Source organism: Apiospora marii (genome assembly GCF_038362585.1).
Source record: "Apiospora marii strain CBS 49790 chromosome Unknown utg000003l_segment0_segment0, whole genome shotgun sequence".
In the NCBI taxonomy this organism is placed as follows: Eukaryota; Fungi; Ascomycota; class Sordariomycetes; order Amphisphaeriales; family Apiosporaceae; genus Apiospora; species Apiospora marii.
Genome location: NW_027117374.1, coordinates 5,190,153 through 5,207,355, shown reverse-complemented (window position 1 = coordinate 5,207,355; position 17,203 = coordinate 5,190,153). Strand labels below are relative to the sequence as shown.

Below are 17,203 nucleotides of genomic sequence, written 5' to 3'. Positions count from 1 at the left end.
CATGTGGGGAGGGTTACGCAGTTGGGTGATCTGCAGTATCTAAAGGCATGTCATGTACGTGTTACGAACGCTTGCTTAACAGGGACGTTGGGATATGACGGTACCAATGTCGGACATGGCTATGTTATTTATGGATTTGTGATTCTGAATTTGAGAGTAATCGAGAAGTTCGTAGCCTTGTCATCCCCCGTAAGGATCTTATTGTCTTCTTTTCCTTTATATTTTCCCCAACCACCCGGCTCAAGGGTGAGGCCTGTCTTACGTGTCATGGCTTGTTCACGCACAAGCGAGTATGTGGGTTGGATGTCGTCATTACCCAAGCACCTACTTCAGTAATTCATGTCATTCTGGGGCTGATGCAATCGCCGTGATTATTCATGTAGTCTGCCGTCTGTTCGGCTTACTATCGATTCCCCGAGGTTTTGGGAACGGCCACGAGGTAGTATTGTAACATCCGTCCACAGGCCACATCAGCCGCCGGACTGGTCCGAGATCCCATCCGTGCTACTTTTCTGCAACCGTACCCAATCGGATCCACCCTTGTCTTCATCGGTGTTCCTCCTCTTTGTCATCATCTGATTCGTCCTCTTCCCCGTCATGCTTCTCCGAAGCAACCTCGGCGGATTTGCCGCCGACAACAGCGCCGACCACTGCCCCCACGCCCGTAAAGACCGAGGACACGGCCGCCAGGCCGTAGCCGCCCATGGCCGCGCTCTGGAGAGTGCTGAAGACGGTGCCCGCGGCGCCAGCGGACTGCGTGGCGGCGGCAAGAGATCCTACATAGATACCAGAAGTTGCGTTAGCTATCGCGCCGTGCTTCATTAGTGATTGATGGAGGAAGGAGGTGGAGGATCTTACCAGCGACCGGTCCAATAGCGCTGAATCCTATGGCTCCCAGGACGGGGCCGATCAACACAGGGGCGACGACAGCACCCACAACCCCGCCAATAGCTACACGAGACATCTTAATATCGAGTGAGGTTCGGAGGCTGAAAGGCTCGGAGTTGTGTTTTTACGGCTGGAAGAGGAGTGAAGAGCTGCTGAAACCGTTTGAGAGAGGTTGAGTGGTAGGAGGTAAAGAAGATGGTGAATACTTCGGGTGTGCGCGCTTGCCGATAGAAGGGCAGTGACGAACTTTTGAACTCGTCCAAGAGGAGTTGACCTGGTTACGTTGGAGACAGTGGAAGGTGTTGGTTTCCTGAGCTTCAAGAGTTCTGCATGACAGCCTGTACACGTACAAGTCACAACACTACTAGGTAGGTACTTGCTGTGCGACCATATGCAACTCTGGTAACGAACAGAAATTTGTGACACAAACAGAAAGAAAAAGAATACGACAATTTGCAAGATGTGTAACCGTTGCTCCGTTTGTAAATAACCCAACAAAATGACGCACAAACGGAACCGTTACCCGAGGATTTCCACTGATGCATCCACCCTCAGCACCCAGACAGAAACGATGACACCCCTGATGATTGTAGTCATTTGTAATCTCGCAAGATGGAGATGGGACAGGGTCGGTGCTCATGCGGCCTCGCGTGCACTATTTTTGATCTGGTGCAGAAAGATCCAATTAGATACCAGCCAAAGCCAGTAAAAAGACTCGCAGAGAGCTGCCTAGTACGTGGCGCGTCGGTTGGATGTTTGGGTATGCCTCCTTGTAAGGTCTGGGTACGGTTCTGGGTCCATCGAGGATGGTGTCTGGCAGAAAAGAGATGAGTATCCTTGAAGGATATATGCGCAAACCAAACATAGACCGCCAAACTCCAACTCAAACCCCAAACCCTGACTGGCTCGGATCGCGGATGCTTCTTGTATCAATTGTAACCATACATGCTCGTTGCTGTCTAGTCCCTTCATCCAACCTGTCTTACATCGTCGATCGCCAAGGCGACGGACGCAAGGACATGCAAAACAAAATATAGCCCAACGGCGGCGATGAAAGCGGAATGCCAGACGAACACGTCCTTTCTGACTGGGTCACCGTCAGTGGCGGTCATGACACGAATAAACACCAAGCCAGTCATAGCCGCCATCCCCGTTAAGAAGACAATCCAGGCAACCCTGCGGTCTTCGCCTTCCAAACTGTCGATATCACGCCATGTGCCCTTGCTATAAAACGACTGATCGCTCCCGGTATCTCCAATCTTACTTTTGATCCAGGTTTGCAAACGCTTCTTCCACGTGCCCTCGCTTGGAGGACTGTTGGTCTCTGGGTAGATGCCCTCATCAATGACAGGTCAAGCTGGTAGACAGACGGGTCACATACCTTTCCAAGTAGTGAGAACGCCAAGCAGGGAGCCAGTTAGGACGAGCATCGGCATCAGTTGTCCGAAGCTTGGCTCGACAACGACAGCGGTCCCAAACTTGACCCGACCCGCGTAGATCCGTCCTATTTCGGCCAAGCTGTAACAGAAGAAAAGCGACAGCCACAACATGTCGATGAGGGAGGACTCGGAAAACTCCACTACCATCGTCAGAAGCGGACTTGAGCTCTGCCTTCGCGAAAGAGACATTTGCCAATCGCCCCGTATTTTCCGCAGGCAAAACCTTACCACAGACCTCAGGCCACCGATGTGAAGGCACGATTTCAAGCTGCGATAGAGGCAGACCCAAAGCCCCACCATCTCCATCGCCGTCGCAGTCACGCGTATACGATCGGTCTCGGTCATGCCGGCGAAGCCGCGACTCACTCTGCTCTTGAAAACGCACTGGCCATCCTCCTCAAAGGACGTGAAGCTGCTGGCTATGCGCGCGCCAAACGTCAGCCCGACGAACACGACAATGGCGAAGTGCCGGAGCGCCGAGTCGACGGTCCGGTGGTGGAACCGGAAACGCAGGACCGAGAGGGTGGCAATGTGCACGATGGCCGCGCACGTCGCCAGGGATGTGGCGACGCGCAGCGAGTACACGGTTCGCTCCTTGTCCAATCCTCCAGCGCCCGCGGCGATGGCGTAGCTGGTGATGAGCATGGCCGTTCCCGTGACGAGGTGCTGATCGCTCATAGCGAGCACCAAGCTCGTCCAAGCAGCCAATTTACTTTGAGCGTTCTTTTCGTTTTCGGCTGCCAGCTTCTGGACAACCCATTTCGGGATGACTAGTGCGTCAAAGCCGTTGTAGGCTGTTTTGGGAAGGGAAATGGAGAGGTAGGTGTAAAGCACGCTGCAGAAGGTGATGATCAGAGATAATATGAATGCAAGGATCACCTATACCGATCCCCATCGTTAGTGCAGAGCGGGACGATTAATGCGTGGTCAACTTACCAGAAGCCCAGTGATATCAGGATCATCGAGCTTACCAGAGCACACAATGTTGCTGTCGTTGCCGTTTGTTGCCATTATGTCGCAAGCTTGCCTGGCAGATGCTGCGTGATAGTGGAAGAAAGAGCACCAGGGCCGTTATTAGGAGGCGGTTATAGACACATCAAATTTTGAATTCTGAAAAGGGATGAAATAGCCTTACTATTAGTCGGGCGGACTTGGGGTTAAGTACTTGAAGCAGACCCGCGCAGTTTGCTTATTGTAAGGCTGAGGATCATCAAGAGTGGCTGCTTGGCGCTGTCTCGGCGATGAAGTGATAATCCAATGGGAGAGGAAGACTAACGCGGGAAGAGCGCCACAATACTACACTGAAGGCTGTGCTGCGCCAAATGGCGTATCTGACTGTATGTATTTATAGGGATTTGGAGGCTTCAAAGGACCTTCATCGAGATCCACAGTGTTGCTGCGATGGACACAAGTGAGCGGTGCAGTATCGGAAACGGCACTGATCGTGCCATGCCTTGGCCCAAACAGTGGGTTTGGCGAATGCCATGGTATCCTTGAAGAGTAATGACACATATGATCCCCAGAAGGTATCCTGTATCGTAGCCTTACTGTTCTTCTTTTCAACCAGTTCTTGTGGTATGAGACGTTGGAAGCAACCCGGGATGCTCAAGCCCAAGTAGTGTGTCCCGTGAGTTTCCTCGTAGGGCTGACAAGTCATACTGACGGTTGACAGTAATGAATATCAGATCACCTAGTCAAAGTGGCTGACCCCAGGAGAGTCTGATAACAAAGGGGATAGATATCGGCAACACCACAGCCCCCCTGGGCACAACCGACTAACACCCAGCCAATCCCCTCAACGCACATTGCCATAAAAAGTTTATACTGATTCATTGGAGACATGTGAGATGTAAGGGACATTTGGTGAGCATGCAAAATCCGGGTCATGGATCCATAGTTGGGGGTTCAGGTCCCGATATTTGAGGTCATCAGCTTCCAGGTTCCAACGCATCCACAACGAGCAACACTCCCACTCCCATGAGTTCATGAATAACTTTACTGTATACCTCCCTTGACCGGGCCGGTGTAGCCTAGCGGTAGTATTCTTATTCATATTATACTTAAAGGCAAGAGGGTTCAACTCCCTCTGCGGTCACTTTTTTTTTTTCTTTTTTTCCTTCTTTCTTCTCTTCGTTCGCTCCGGCTGGAACCCCCTTTTACCCTTTCTTCTTCTTCTCCCAAATCCCTCTTCCATTTCCCACCAGCCCCTCATGTTTGGTTGTATTGTGTAAAAACACAGTATCGAATCCCATATCTGATGTCGCTCAATGGAAATCACAGCATGGTGGTTGATTAACTAAATAAAGGCATATTATTCATTCGATTTGTAAGGAACGGTACACAATTTCCGACCAGGAATCGTTTTCAGAACTTTTCTATACTTTAATGGACCTGAGCCAAATATGTGATTCCCTGGCGAATTGAGGATAGGAGCCGCCCTACGCAATGGAAGTCAACCCCTTGACGCGCCACACAGGACCTGGTATAATTACGATTTCCTGAATTTTAATGGACATGTCAGAGACTCTCTTATGCAAGTAGACTACTTTAGTAACATTACTACAGTACCTCAAATAGTAGACCATCACAACTAAACGTACACGACCGGAACTTTTCAGGAGAATCAATGCGACGATGAAAATGACAACATAAAACAGACAGCAAGGGGTAACATGAGCAGGATATACAGAAAATGGGGTATGCCAAAACCACGCTGAAACACCAACAGAGAACCCGACCTATATCCATCCCCTCCTAGAATCCGCCCTCGCCCTGCACCCGCTTCACCGCCCCCACGAGCCCCTTGGCCCAGCTGAACCGCCCGGGATCCTTCCCCATCGCCCCCTGGACCAGCGCCCCCTCCCCGTCGCGCCAGACCCCGTCCTCGCGGCTGACGGCGCCGTAGCGGTGCGTGTTCTGGTTGCGGCGCAGCGCGTCGATCCACGACCGGCACACCTCGGGCGAGTCGATCATGACGTTGACCTCTTGGCTGTGGAACCAGCTCTGCGTGTCCTGGTTGCCGCTGCCCGCGATGCCCACGGCCTCGTCGACGATCATGAGCTTGATGTGGCACGACCGCTTCTTCTTGCTCGCCGCCAGCGGCTGCGCCTGGTCTTTGCCCACGTACCAGTACCAGTGCAGCCGCTCCCTGCCGGCGGCCGAGAGGTCGCCGTACAGCTTGCTGACGATCATTTCGTTGTGGCCGCCCTGCATGGGCAGGAGCTCACCCTTGGAAGAGAGAGAGGTTAGTCATCTATCCAACATTCCGCACAGGAAAATGAGATGGGTTAGGGTAAGAAGGAACTGAAGAAAACTTACTACATCGTTGTACCCCAGACAGATATAACAATAAACATCCACCCCCCTCTCGCACGCCTCCACAATCGCCGGCAGGAGCGGCTCCGCATTCAGCGTCGGCGACTGGATAAACACGTTCCTCCGCGCATTGCGCAGCGCCGACAGCCAGGCCGCGTTCTGCGGGTTGGCGAGGGACTTGTGGTTGGGCGGGCCGTAGGGGTCGCGGTTGACGAGGGCGCAGGGAAACGGCGCGTGGGCCGGCGACGGCATGTAGGGCGTCATCTCGTCGCGCGGGTCGCACTCGGGCGCCCGGCGGCCCTCGAACCCCTGGTTGATGGTGTGGTTCAGGTGCCGGCCCACGGCCTGCATGTGGCTCTCGCCCGGCCCGCCCCGGATCGAGGCCGAGATCCGCGCGATTTCGCCGGAGAGGTCGTCGTCGTAGTGCGGGTCGTCGGCTAGGTGCTCCGGGAGCTGCTGGCTGGCTTGGACTGGGTCGGCGGTCTGCTCGTGCGGGACGGACTGGTTGGATTGCGGCATGGTACCAGTCGTCTGCGTCTCAGGTTGCCCTACGGCCCCGTTGGTGCCATTTGTCGCACCGTTTGCCGCACCGTTTACGTCACCGTTAGCCAAGCCATTCTGTGCTAAAGGGACCTCTCCTCCGTTTGAGGCTGGTAGTGCATTCTCTGTACCAGAAGTAACCTCCTGGTCTGCCAGTTCGCCGTACGCCGCAGCCCTAGTCGTCATCTTCTCCGGGAGAACCACGACCTGGCTCCCATGCAGCGTCCCCTGACTCGTGAAGATGTCGTCATGCGTCGTGCTGAAGTTCTCCTTGCCCACCACGACGGGCGCCACCGGGCGGTCGTGGCTGGGCAGGGGCGGCTCCAGCGGCTTGTGCCAGGTCAGCAGGGCCATGTCGTAGAGGGCGTCGACGACGGGGCCCTCGACCTGGACCATCATCTCGAGGTTGTCGTTGTCCTGGATGTTGTTGCTCTGCAGCACCGCGATCTTGCGGTCGACCACCATGTACTTGGCGTGGAAGGTGCCGAGCAGCGGGTCGTGGTAGTTCATGGCCTCGAGGTCGACGTTCGGGATCTCGTCCTGCGACGGCAGCCCCACCGCCTTGCCCGTGTACTCCTTCTCCGCCACCACCGTGTGCGGCCGGAACACCTGCTTCACGCTGCCGCGGTCGTAGACCACCTTCACCACCGCGCGCGTGCCCCGCTCGCCGCACCGCCGCGACAGCTCCTTGATGGCGTTGGTCAGGTAGCTCGACGCCACGCCGTTCTGCCAGTAGTTTGTGGCGATGTACACCTCGTGTTCCGCCCTCACGATGAGGTTGGACATGTGCCTCACAATATCAGGAATGCTACACACCGTCTGGAGTCAGAAGGAGCAAGTCTTAGTATGTTAAGGGCAGGAGTGGCAATGACTTACCAAGATATGATGGTGAGCGGCACCACACCGTTGGTGCCCATCAATGAAGGGCTAACCATGCCGCAACCAAGGTCTTCGTTCAACGTGCACAGCGCATCGTGGTACAACTGATGGTACCCGCGGTTAGCAAAATGGCCAGCTAAGACTGGTGAAACCGGTTGTCTTACCCTCAGGAATAGGTCGCTGGGCTCATTCGGCCCCCATGTCCCGCACTTCCTCGTCGTCTCCAGCTCCTCCTTGGTCAAGTACCCCTTCCCTATATCACGGATATCCCGTTTACTCCTCAAGGAGCGCTCACTGCGGCTAAACAGCTCCTTCCAAGCGTTTCCCGGCGCGACGTCCGGCTCTTTCGCCAGCCGCGCCGAGACGCTCTCCGACTCCTGACAGAGCAGCGCAAGCGCCGGGTCGAGGTGGTAGTCGGACTCGCCCTCGGCCTCCTTGTGGTTAGTAGCAGTGGTGGTGGTAGTAGTGCTATGCATGGCGGAATAGTCAATGTCCTGCTGTCTGGGAATGGTGAGAGCGCTAGCCGGGAACTCGACGAAGGCCTGATATAAGGTAGAAGCCAGCTTCGGGTAGCCGGTATTGTCGGTGGGGGAAGTCATGGTCTTGGAATAACAAGTCGAGTCGATGCCAAGCCGAGCGAACGAACGAGAGGAGACAGGACAGGGACAACGGGAAATGCGGCAGGGACACCAGAAAAGCTCCGGACTAGAGTATACGTGTTGCAGGGCAAAACGTGGGGAGTGGACAAAACCCAAGGGACCATGATATATGATGACGATCAGTTCCCCTGGGGAGGGTTTGGTGGCGCCTGCGCTTAGAGGCAATCGGGCGATGCTTGCTTATTCCGACGGCAGTACTCGCTTATACCTAGCCCGACCAATCATCTTGGGAGACCCGCCGCGTCAGGTCAATCGGCCAGGATGTATAGGACGGTACCCTCATCGCCTTGACATAACGGTCATGTAGTTCGAAACACCCAACTCCAAAACCAAGCGCGCCCGACAGGCAGCCCTACGAGCACCTAGCCCACGCTCTAGACCATACGTGGCCGCGCCGTCGCCATAGTAGGCTTGCCCTTGTGCAACTTCCGCATCAGCTCCTGCCAAGAAATGCCAAGATTTGCGGCTACGCTGCGTCACAGTCCAGGATGGAAATGCCAATCAGCCCCCCCATCCCATAAGGTCTAGGACTTTTCCTCCGGAAAGTCGGCAGCTGTACAACAGTTGTGCACCGTTTCTGTGCGTTCCTGCTGTTATCGGATTCCCTGTTTTCCAAGCCGAATACCTGAAAAGTCGCTGGCTCGTAGTGGTGCTAGGCCTGTCCTCTGCCGATTATCCGGGGGAATTGATGGGTCGTCATGAATGACGTAAGGCCAAACTGGAGCATCAGCAGCCATGTGTGCCAATCGTCGAGAAATGCATATTAACAATGGGCGTCAACTACGTAGTTGGGTCGAAAATAGCGATGGTTTTCAAATTAGACATGTAAATCGTTTGAGACTGAACGCGCGTTCAGATATCATTGTGGGTTGACTAAGCCGTTTCATTCTATCGCGCGCAAACCACTCTTCTTCGGCTCTTCGAATTCGCCTGGGACTTTGCCAATCTATCCAGGATCTCTTCCAAAACTTCTATTGTGTATATCGCCGATTGCGGCCGTCTACAGCTCATTCTCATTCATCGACTGCTCGCCCTTCTCCAGCTTAGCAAAGTCTGTGAAGCCGAGCTCATAGGCCAGGCCAAGCGTCATTCTAGCATGCTGCAGCATGTCTGCGTCACCATGGATTAGCGGATGCTCTCGAGGGTGAGACGTTTTACAGAATGAGGTACTTACGGTCAAACGACAGATACCTGATGAGGTCCTCGGTGCCGTGGATGTGGTCGTCCGACTCGCTGAATTCAGACTCGATAACAAAGGCAGACGGGTAGCCGGCCTTGGAAGCAGAGGCGTGGTCGGAGCAAGCATAGCCGCACTTGGTCTCGACCCAAGGGATCTGGCAGTACTCCTCAATGACCTTCTTGATGAAAGCGGTCAGGCCCGGGTCAACAAAGTCCATGATGACGCCGACACTCTCGGGCTTGCCGGCGTCCTTGGTCTTCTGGACGAATCCAGTCATGTCCTGCTGAAGCATGGCCTTGATGTCGCGCTTGTTCTGCGCGTAGTCGGAGAAGATGGCCTGGCTACCAAGGAGACCACCTTCCTCGGCGCTGTACCAGTGGAACTCAATAGTGTTGGGAGCCTTGCCCTTGATAATGTCCTCGGACTGGAGGAGGACGCGGAACGCCTCGAGGATCGTGACGGTACCGGAGCCATCATCGTCAGCACCGGGTGCTGCAAGCATCGAGGGGAACCACAGGTTGATGGAGTCTTGATGGGCGCCAATCACGACAGTCGAGTTGGACTGGCCGGGAATGGTCGCGATGATGGAGTTTTGGCCCCAAGAGTGGGGAAGTGTTTAGCCGAGACACCGTGCTTGTCAGCACCGGCGTCCTTGATCGTATCTTGGACCGTCTTCAGCAGCCACTCGGAGCTCTGGCGACCGTAGTCGGACTTGTAGTATCGCGTGTGGAAACTCGTGAACTTCTCAAGGTGCTCGCGCATCAGAGTCTTGGTCAAGTTCTTAAGCATGGGGTTGACGTCGGATTGCTGCGAGACTTTGGTCGGGAAGACGGGCTTCGACTTGGAGGCGAGAATCTGGGTGCCGAGGCCCTCGTGCTCGGTGATGTCCATGAAGCGCTGGCCATTCTATCGCGATGACTCGTAGTCAGTATTGATGACAGTACCACAAGTAGTAGCGGAGTGATGGCGGTATTAGTCGACTTACTCTGCGCAGCTCCCATTTCTGCTCCTCGGTCACCAGTTTTGTAACTCCCGGCGACAGCTCCACGAGGAATTGCTCTGCAGGCTCGGTGGCGATGCCTTCGGGGTGGAGGATAAGCCGGCTGACCTCGTCGGCTTCGATGAAGCGAGCGCTTGCGACTGCCGGCAGCAACAAAGCGAGAAGCGATGGGCCCTTCATGATGATGGTGATGGGTTTGCAGAAGAGATGCCGATGGGAGATTTATTGATACCTTGATGGCGATGAAACTAAAATGCAGCGGCTGTCTTATTCTAACCCAACGTGCTCTATGGATATAGATAGCGACTAAAAGGGAGGATGGATTGATTGGAGATGGTTGATGGGAGAGATAATGGGGGTAGCACAGCTGACGTGGTAGCCCGGGTCGATTGATTGGAATTGGGTGTCACGCGATAAGCAACGGACGGGTCATCCAGAGTTGCCGGGGGCATCAAGCCCAAACAAGGGCCGCTACTGGACCGCCCAAATGGAGTATTGGACGCTGGAGCCAGCAGCCTGCAGCCTGCAGCCTGGAGCTTTTCCCCGCCGAGTCGCAACAAGGAGCTTGCCCACCCCATGACGCCACGACGGGCTACCTCCTTCCTTTTACAGCGCCATACATCAAATCGATAAGCTTCTATAGTGGACCGTCCGTACCTGCATTGGCTTTCCCCGACTAACACTAGAGTTCACTGGCCGACAAAGATCGGTCAATTAATTGAACTTCATCTCAACTCATGAGACGGGCAGTTCGGTTGATCAAGTACTTGTGCATTCATTCACTGGGTCCCCGTAAACACGAAGACTGCTTTTTGGTTCTCAGATCGCAGTATATTGTATTGAGTAACTAGGAGATCGGGTTACAATCAATAGGTTGCGCGCTACCCCTTATCATTCCACCAAAAGCTGCCGCAGGGTCCAATGTTCCCCATTTAGCAAGTGGGAACGTTGATCTGTTACCGCCCATCAAGGTTAGCACACTGCACATGACATCGAAGGAAGGGTTACGAAAAAAGGAGTTTGGGGTCCGGGGTTATGGTTAGGGCGAGGGAGTCATGTTTCCCACGTACCTTGTCGCCGACGTTGAGGTTCTCCGGAACCACGCCCTTATTGGCAGCCAGGAGGGAGTCGAGGGTGATGCCGAGGGAAACGGAGACGAGGTAGAGGGTGTCGCCGGACTTGATGGTGTAGGTGCCGGCGCCGCCGGTAACGCAGACGGCGGTGGCGGGGGCGGCCTGCTTGAGGCAGGACTTGTTGTCCGGGCTGGCGACCTTGACGGGCACGGTCAGCTCGGCGCCGTTGAGGATGTAGTCCGGGCTGGCGAGGCCGCTGGCCTTGGCGATGTCACAGATGCCCGAGCCGAGCGCCGCGGCGATGCGCGTCAGCGTGTCGCCCGACTGCACCGTGTACAGCACCGACGAGCCGGCGGCGCAGGTGTCGGCCCGCTGGTCGACGAAGGTCTGTCGGAGAAAGGAGTCAGTCCGCCATGTCTTGGGCCGTTGCGTTGGCGACCTGGTTACTAGGAAAGGAAGGAGATGAAATTGTTCGTCACTTACGGGCTGGGCGGCCGCGAGGGCAGCGGTGGCGATGAGGGTGAAGGTAGCGGTACGCATGTTGGCGGTTGGGTATTAGAGTGATCTGAAGATGTTGAACTGGAGAGTGAACGAGTGACTGATTACTGCAAAGTGCAAGTATTGAGCGAATGTGAGCGAATGTGGGTACAGTTGGACTGATGAGGAGGAAAAGGTCATTCATTCTACAAGGCTCCCGAGGAGGGTATTTGTAGTCGCGAATCCCACCCAAATCTTCAAGTGCCACGTAGAGCCGCGGCTCTCTACGCATGATTAGACTCGGCCTTCAATCCACGAGATCATGGTATACGATGACAGTAGGATACGTTGGATGAGCCTGGGCTCTCCGGCTTGACCGAATTGGGCTCCGGCATGTCCGCATACGGTATACTCGGTCGGGTGTTTGATGCCAAGGGGCGCTCAGAGTTCGCTGAGCAATAAGATATACTTCTCGTATAATGATTGACTACAGGATACCGAGACATTTCCTTGGGCGGTGCTGCTTGCTTCAATCTAAGTTCAATATATTTGGCTTGGTGGTGCAAGATCCCCATAACCTCACGGATATTGCCGCCGCGTCCCTGTTGTGGATGTTGACTTTTACACGACTCCATGCTAGTATTTTGTATTAGCTAAGCAGACCCCGAGAACTAGTCCAGAGACGGAGAAACCCAGGCGACATGAGTGGTCCGAACTCTATTTCTGCGATCATACTGACCCCCCTACACCTGGGATACATCATGCCTCGGCCAAGAGAGAGGTATCTGCAACATGTATAGCTTGACGATGGACAACATTCTCTGTCAAGCTCAAATTTGTTTTATGAAAGTTCTGTTTGGCATCTACTACTCTTTGCCTCCGTTTCCTCTTTTAGTTCCATGTACGACATGTGGTTTCAACAAAAAGGGGCGACAGACCATACATCTGTCTAGTATGCCAAGTTCCAGCCGGGATATTCCTATATCATGAGGCATCACTTTGCCCCAAGGTCTTTGCCAAGCAAGCCGACCCTGACACCTGAGAGTCTGGATCTTGGTGTTCGTACTGACCGAAGTGGCCTAGAGTCTATTTATATCGATTTGATTTGCCCCTTTCCTACTTCATGTGTTTGCTTGGTACGATATGTTGCCAGCTGTCCAAAGACCGTCTATTACTCATTACAGGGGCATATTTGGATGTTGTAATTTACTACTTATACTCTTATTGACTATCTATAATTACAAACTAACAGAAGAAAGAATCTGTGGTCACCGTTTCTGCAACAGGTAGCCCCAACTGCCTCAGTATAGTAAGAAGCCATGATCAGCTACACCACGTGGATGATGACTTTTAAATGAGCGTTAATGTGGTTCTATATCCACCCCCGCAAGACCCACGGGGTCTGGCTACGTCCTATGGGGAATGCCGTTTGCTGAATTCGGACACCATAAGGCATGAGCATCACTGGTGGGTAAACCCATGACAGGCTCACAATATGACGAGATTTTGTGACTGTAGGGGCGAAGCTCCAGATCTCATTTTGCAATGACAGTCGTCCGTTTTATGTCCCATGTTCAAACGTTCAGACTCGATCTGATCTGACGTGCTGTCTCTGTCTGTCTGTCGAACCTTAAGTTGAGCCCAGGGGGTCGAAGCAAAACGCAGCCATGAATCGATCCTGCCACCTTTGACCCCCCTTCGAATTCGGATAATAAAGCGCATATGCCTTCGGAATATCCCTTGACTCGGACGGTCTCGACGCTTGTTTCGACGTCGGGCTAAAAGCCAGAGTGCTGATCGTCTACCAAAAAAAGAAGAATGCCAAGACCACCGCCACACATGAACAGCTCCGACGATCAAACAGCACACTGGAACACGGCAATGCGCCGTCGGCCTCGCCCCCATTCGCCTTGCCAAAAGCCTATTTCGACGTTTGGCAAATAAAACCCAGGGCATAACTCGCCCAGAGAAACGAGCCGGAGATCCTTTTTTGGCAGTACAAACTTTGGTCGTTTACCTTGGCGCCGTCTTCCTTATGTTTGACCGTCGCGGCGGTGCGAGACTGCCAAAACCAAGGAGACAGGGCAGAAAATGGTTGTCCCAAAACCCGGCCTGCCACTCCTCGCGGGAAATGCTTAGCCTGCATGCCAAGCCCAGCCCAAGGTCGATGTCAAGCCCAGCCGGCTCAGCGACAGCCGGTTACATGACCGGAAACATCTGGGCGTCAACGTCGCGAATCTCTCAGCACCTTACTCGGCTATTGTTAAAGTTGCCCTGCTCAAATGAATGGGTAGATAAAACCAAGGGCGCCCTGCCAGAGTTCGTGTCTGTCTCTGATGAACCACCCGAGTCTCGTTTTCTATTCTCATACGCCCGTTTAATACCACTTTAATTAATAAAACAACCCAAAACTTCGAACCCAACGAAACAGGCTTTCTTTGGAAAAAAAAAAGAAAAAACCCAATAATCATGCAGCACCAATCCACCGTCCGCCACGTCGCCACGGCGATCCTCGCCGTCTCCCAGACGGCGAATGCGGCGGCCATTGCCGCCGACAACCCCCACCGGTCGCGAGTCATTACCTGCCCCAAGATCCACGTGTTCGGCGCGCGCGAGACGCTGCAGCCGCCCGGGTTCGGCTCCACCAAGTCGGTCGTGGACGCCATCCTCGGCGCCCACAACGGGTCCGCCACGGCCGAGGGCATCATCTACCCGGCGGCCGGCGACGACAACAAGGCGTATGCGGCGAGCGCGGAAGAGGGCACCCAGGCCGTGGTGCGCCAGACCAAGTCGTTCGTCGACATGTGCCCCGAGGCCCTGCTCGTCATGGTGGGATACTCGCAGGTACGTTTCCAAATACCAACAACCGATAACACACATGTATAGCTAACTCACAATCAAACAGGGCGCTCAGATTATGGACAACGCATTTTGCGGCGGGGACAATCCTCAGGCGCCCAAGGTCGCGAACGTAATGGACGGCCGCGTTGCAGCCATCATACTCATGGGCAACCCCCGCCACGTTGACGGCCTAGAGTACAACGTCGGGACAGCCACAGAAAGCGGCGTACGTTTCTCCCTCGTCCCCCCCTTACCCATCATATCCTGACAGCCCACTTACACATGCCCCTTCATCAGTTCGCCGCCCGTCCGGAAGGTTTCAAGTGCGCCGACTTCGGGTCCCGGATCCAGTCCTACTGCGACTCGGACGACCCGTTCTGCGCCAAGGGCAACTCGACGGAGGCGCACCAGTCGTACGGGCAGCGGTACGGCCGCGAGGCCCTGGCCTTCGTGCAGAAGAAGCTGGCCGAGATGCCGCCGCCGCCGCCCTTGGAGGACGAGGAACCGGTCTCCGACAAGCTGATCGTGGCCGGCCAGGACAAGCAGTCCGGCGCCGACTCGGTGTTGACCGCAGGACTGTTGAGCGGCTGGGGGGCGGTCTGGGTGGCGCTTCCTTTAATGATGGTGCTGTGCGCATAATTCTCTCAACTCCTGAGAATATACCTAAACGTACTTGGGTTCTTCAATAATTCACTCATTTTCGATACCAAATATGTCTTATGATGCAAGGATGTTGGATCAATCCGAATGCGACGGAGGGATTATGCACAATAACCAACACAACCATCCCATTGGTTGGATGTCAGCCGATGTCCTCGGGAGGATCCAACATTGATGCAAGGGATAAAGAAAAAGGCGTATGTTGGAGGATAACCATCGGCTCAGAAATGGATACCGATATGTTTTGTCGTATTTTTATCAATATCAACAGTAATTCTCACGATCTACTCTTTTTTGTTTTTCATATTTCTTTTCTTTCCGAACCCAATAAGATGACCACACCCAGCGCCCTCTGGCGGGAAGCCAGAAACCCCCCGCACCAGCCCCCAGCCGAACTGTCGTTCCGCAACAAAGCCGTCCTCGTGACAGGCGCATATTCGGGCCTCGGTTACGCCGCGGCCGTCAAGTACGCCACCTTGGGGGCCTCGCCCCTCATCCTCGCTGTGCGGTCCACGGAAAAGGGGGAGGCCGCCAAGGCCGCCATTGAGCAAGAAGTGCTCAAGACCAACCTCGACATCATCCCGCTGGTCCTCGAGCTCTCGAGCTTCGCCTCCGTCAAGGCCTTCATAGACCGCCTCGACGCGCGACTCCCAGGTCAAAGACTTGATGTGGTCCTGCTCTGCGCTGGCGTCGCCGTCCCGAATTTCCGGACCAGCCCGGACGGGTACGAAATGACGACGCAGGTCAACGTGTTATCAAACACGCTACTAGCACTGCTCCTCCTGCCAAGACTCCGCGCAGCGGCCTCGCCAGACGGAGCAACCTCTGCCTCGCTACCCCATCTCTGCTTCCTCAACAGCCTAGCCTCCCACGTCGTCGAGCCCAAAATACTGCCCGACGCCGGCAGCGACCAGACGCTGCTCGGGAGCCTGAACGACCGCGCCAAGTTCGACGTGACGAGGCAGTACTACCTGGCCAAGCTGGCGGCGTGGTTCGCGATCCGCGGCCTGATCGAGCACCCGGATTTCGATACCCGGGACGTCGTCATCAACGCGTGCTGCCCGGGCATGTGCCGCACCAACATGCAGCGCGATTTCCCCTTCGTGCAGCGGATCATGGCTAAGGTCTCGCTGCTGCCCCTGAGCCGCAGCGCCGAGGAGGGGAGCCGGTCCTTGATTACGGCCACTGGGCTGGGTCCGGAGAGTAATGGGAAATTCTGGAGGGATGATGAGTTCTTCCCGTAAGTCACCTCTTTCATGCACGTTGTCATTATCTCAACCCGGATATGTAACTGACACGCGACTAGCCCTGGAGATTTACTGGAAAGCGAACGGGGGCCACAAGCTTTACCGTGAGACCTGGGACGAGATCTTGAAGATTCTGAAGCCTCACCTTAGCTATCGGGGATAAAGGCTTCCTTACGACCACCAGTGTTGAATGAATCTCAACGTGAAAGTTTGTATTGCATGACTATGTTTTGTTTCATAATCTTGTAAAATGTATTCAATATTCTTAATGAGCGCGATTGCACGTTTCCCTGTTCTCCAATACAGAATTTCGAGAAGATATCAGAAACGTAATATACTAAAAGCCAGTCGGACATTACGCAAACAACGACAAGGCTACCCCCGAGAGAAACTACGGAAATAAGGGGAACACGGTGTGAAATCCCAGCAGTGTTGGCGCCATTCTACATGATCCTGGACCATATCGGTTGCCCAGGGATGCTATAGCTTTTACTTGTCTGCTCGAACACTTTCCACCCGGTATAAATACTGGTCAGCCATTTGCCATTGTGAAGATGATTTCCTACGATTTGAATAAGCAACTTGTCACTTTCGTAAGTAGAGTTAGCAAATTATCATATTAGAGACGTTGAGAGTGCTCGGAAACATGGCCCGACTTACCGGCTGCACCCAAAATTGTGCCAACGACCAGCAGTTGCACCGTCCGGTTTCTAATCCGACTATCGTAGGGTATGCTTCCAACAATATCAAATCCGGGATATCAGCATGTGTTTGGCTTCGTACGGTAGAAGCAAAATAGCTTACTAGGTACTACCAGCTGTGGTAGCCCCTGAACAGAGGCAATGTAGTTCCACGAGTAGCCACCAACGGGCGCCGGGGACCTGGGCTTATTAGTCGGCATATTCACTGTTATAGACACAATTGCCCTAATTGTTGGGTTCATGTTGGGGATCATTGTCTCCTCCCCCTCTATGCCATGGTCAGGTGAATTAGAGACCTTGGAAA

General features: G+C 54.3%; 7 protein-coding genes across 7 annotated transcripts; 2 read left to right on the top strand and 5 right to left on the bottom strand.

Annotated features, from left to right (window-relative positions):
• Window positions 1-546: 546 nt before the first annotated feature.
• PG985_005172 (uncharacterized protein) lies at window positions 547-822 on the bottom strand (the record flags this gene model as incomplete). The annotated part of the gene is made up of 1 exon (XM_066824941.1): window positions 547-822. One exon carries the CDS (start codon window positions 820-822, stop codon window positions 547-549), a length of 276 nt encoding a protein of 91 aa, XP_066688101.1.
• A 1,439-nt stretch (window positions 823-2,261) lies between these two features.
• On the bottom strand, window positions 2,262-3,338 carry PG985_005171 (uncharacterized protein; the record flags this gene model as incomplete). The annotated part of the gene is made up of 2 exons (XM_066824940.1): window positions 2,262-3,206; window positions 3,264-3,338. 2 exons carry the CDS (start codon window positions 3,336-3,338, stop codon window positions 2,262-2,264), a joined length of 1,020 nt encoding a protein of 339 aa, XP_066688100.1.
• Window positions 3,339-5,081: 1,743 nt separating this feature from the next.
• On the bottom strand, window positions 5,082-7,660 carry PG985_005170 (uncharacterized protein; the record flags this gene model as incomplete). The annotated part of the gene is made up of 4 exons (XM_066824939.1): window positions 5,082-5,555; window positions 5,646-6,990; window positions 7,059-7,165; window positions 7,226-7,660. 4 exons carry the CDS (start codon window positions 7,658-7,660, stop codon window positions 5,082-5,084), a joined length of 2,361 nt encoding a protein of 786 aa, XP_066688099.1.
• Window positions 7,661-8,720: 1,060 nt separating this feature from the next.
• PG985_005169 (uncharacterized protein) lies at window positions 8,721-10,080 on the bottom strand (the record flags this gene model as incomplete). The annotated part of the gene is made up of 4 exons (XM_066824938.1): window positions 8,721-8,830; window positions 8,895-9,462; window positions 9,528-9,806; window positions 9,886-10,080. 4 exons carry the CDS (start codon window positions 10,078-10,080, stop codon window positions 8,721-8,723), a joined length of 1,152 nt encoding a protein of 383 aa, XP_066688098.1.
• A 752-nt stretch (window positions 10,081-10,832) lies between these two features.
• On the bottom strand, window positions 10,833-11,513 carry PG985_005168 (carbohydrate-binding module family 50 protein; the record flags this gene model as incomplete). Its single annotated transcript, XM_066824937.1, has 3 exons — window positions 10,833-10,853; window positions 10,971-11,360; window positions 11,457-11,513. 3 exons carry the CDS (start codon window positions 11,511-11,513, stop codon window positions 10,833-10,835), a joined length of 468 nt encoding a protein of 155 aa, XP_066688097.1.
• A 2,406-nt stretch (window positions 11,514-13,919) lies between these two features.
• Window positions 13,920-14,930, top strand: PG985_005167 (cutinase-domain-containing protein; the record flags this gene model as incomplete). Its single annotated transcript, XM_066824936.1, has 3 exons — window positions 13,920-14,294; window positions 14,356-14,517; window positions 14,589-14,930. 3 exons carry the CDS (start codon window positions 13,920-13,922, stop codon window positions 14,928-14,930), a joined length of 879 nt encoding a protein of 292 aa, XP_066688096.1.
• Window positions 14,931-15,283: 353 nt separating this feature from the next.
• Window positions 15,284-16,361, top strand: PG985_005166 (uncharacterized protein; the record flags this gene model as incomplete). The annotated part of the gene is made up of 2 exons (XM_066824935.1): window positions 15,284-16,154; window positions 16,258-16,361. The coding sequence occupies 2 exons, from the start codon at window positions 15,284-15,286 to the stop codon at window positions 16,359-16,361; spliced, it is 975 nt and encodes a 324-aa protein (XP_066688095.1).
• Window positions 16,362-17,203: the final 842 nt, after the last annotated feature.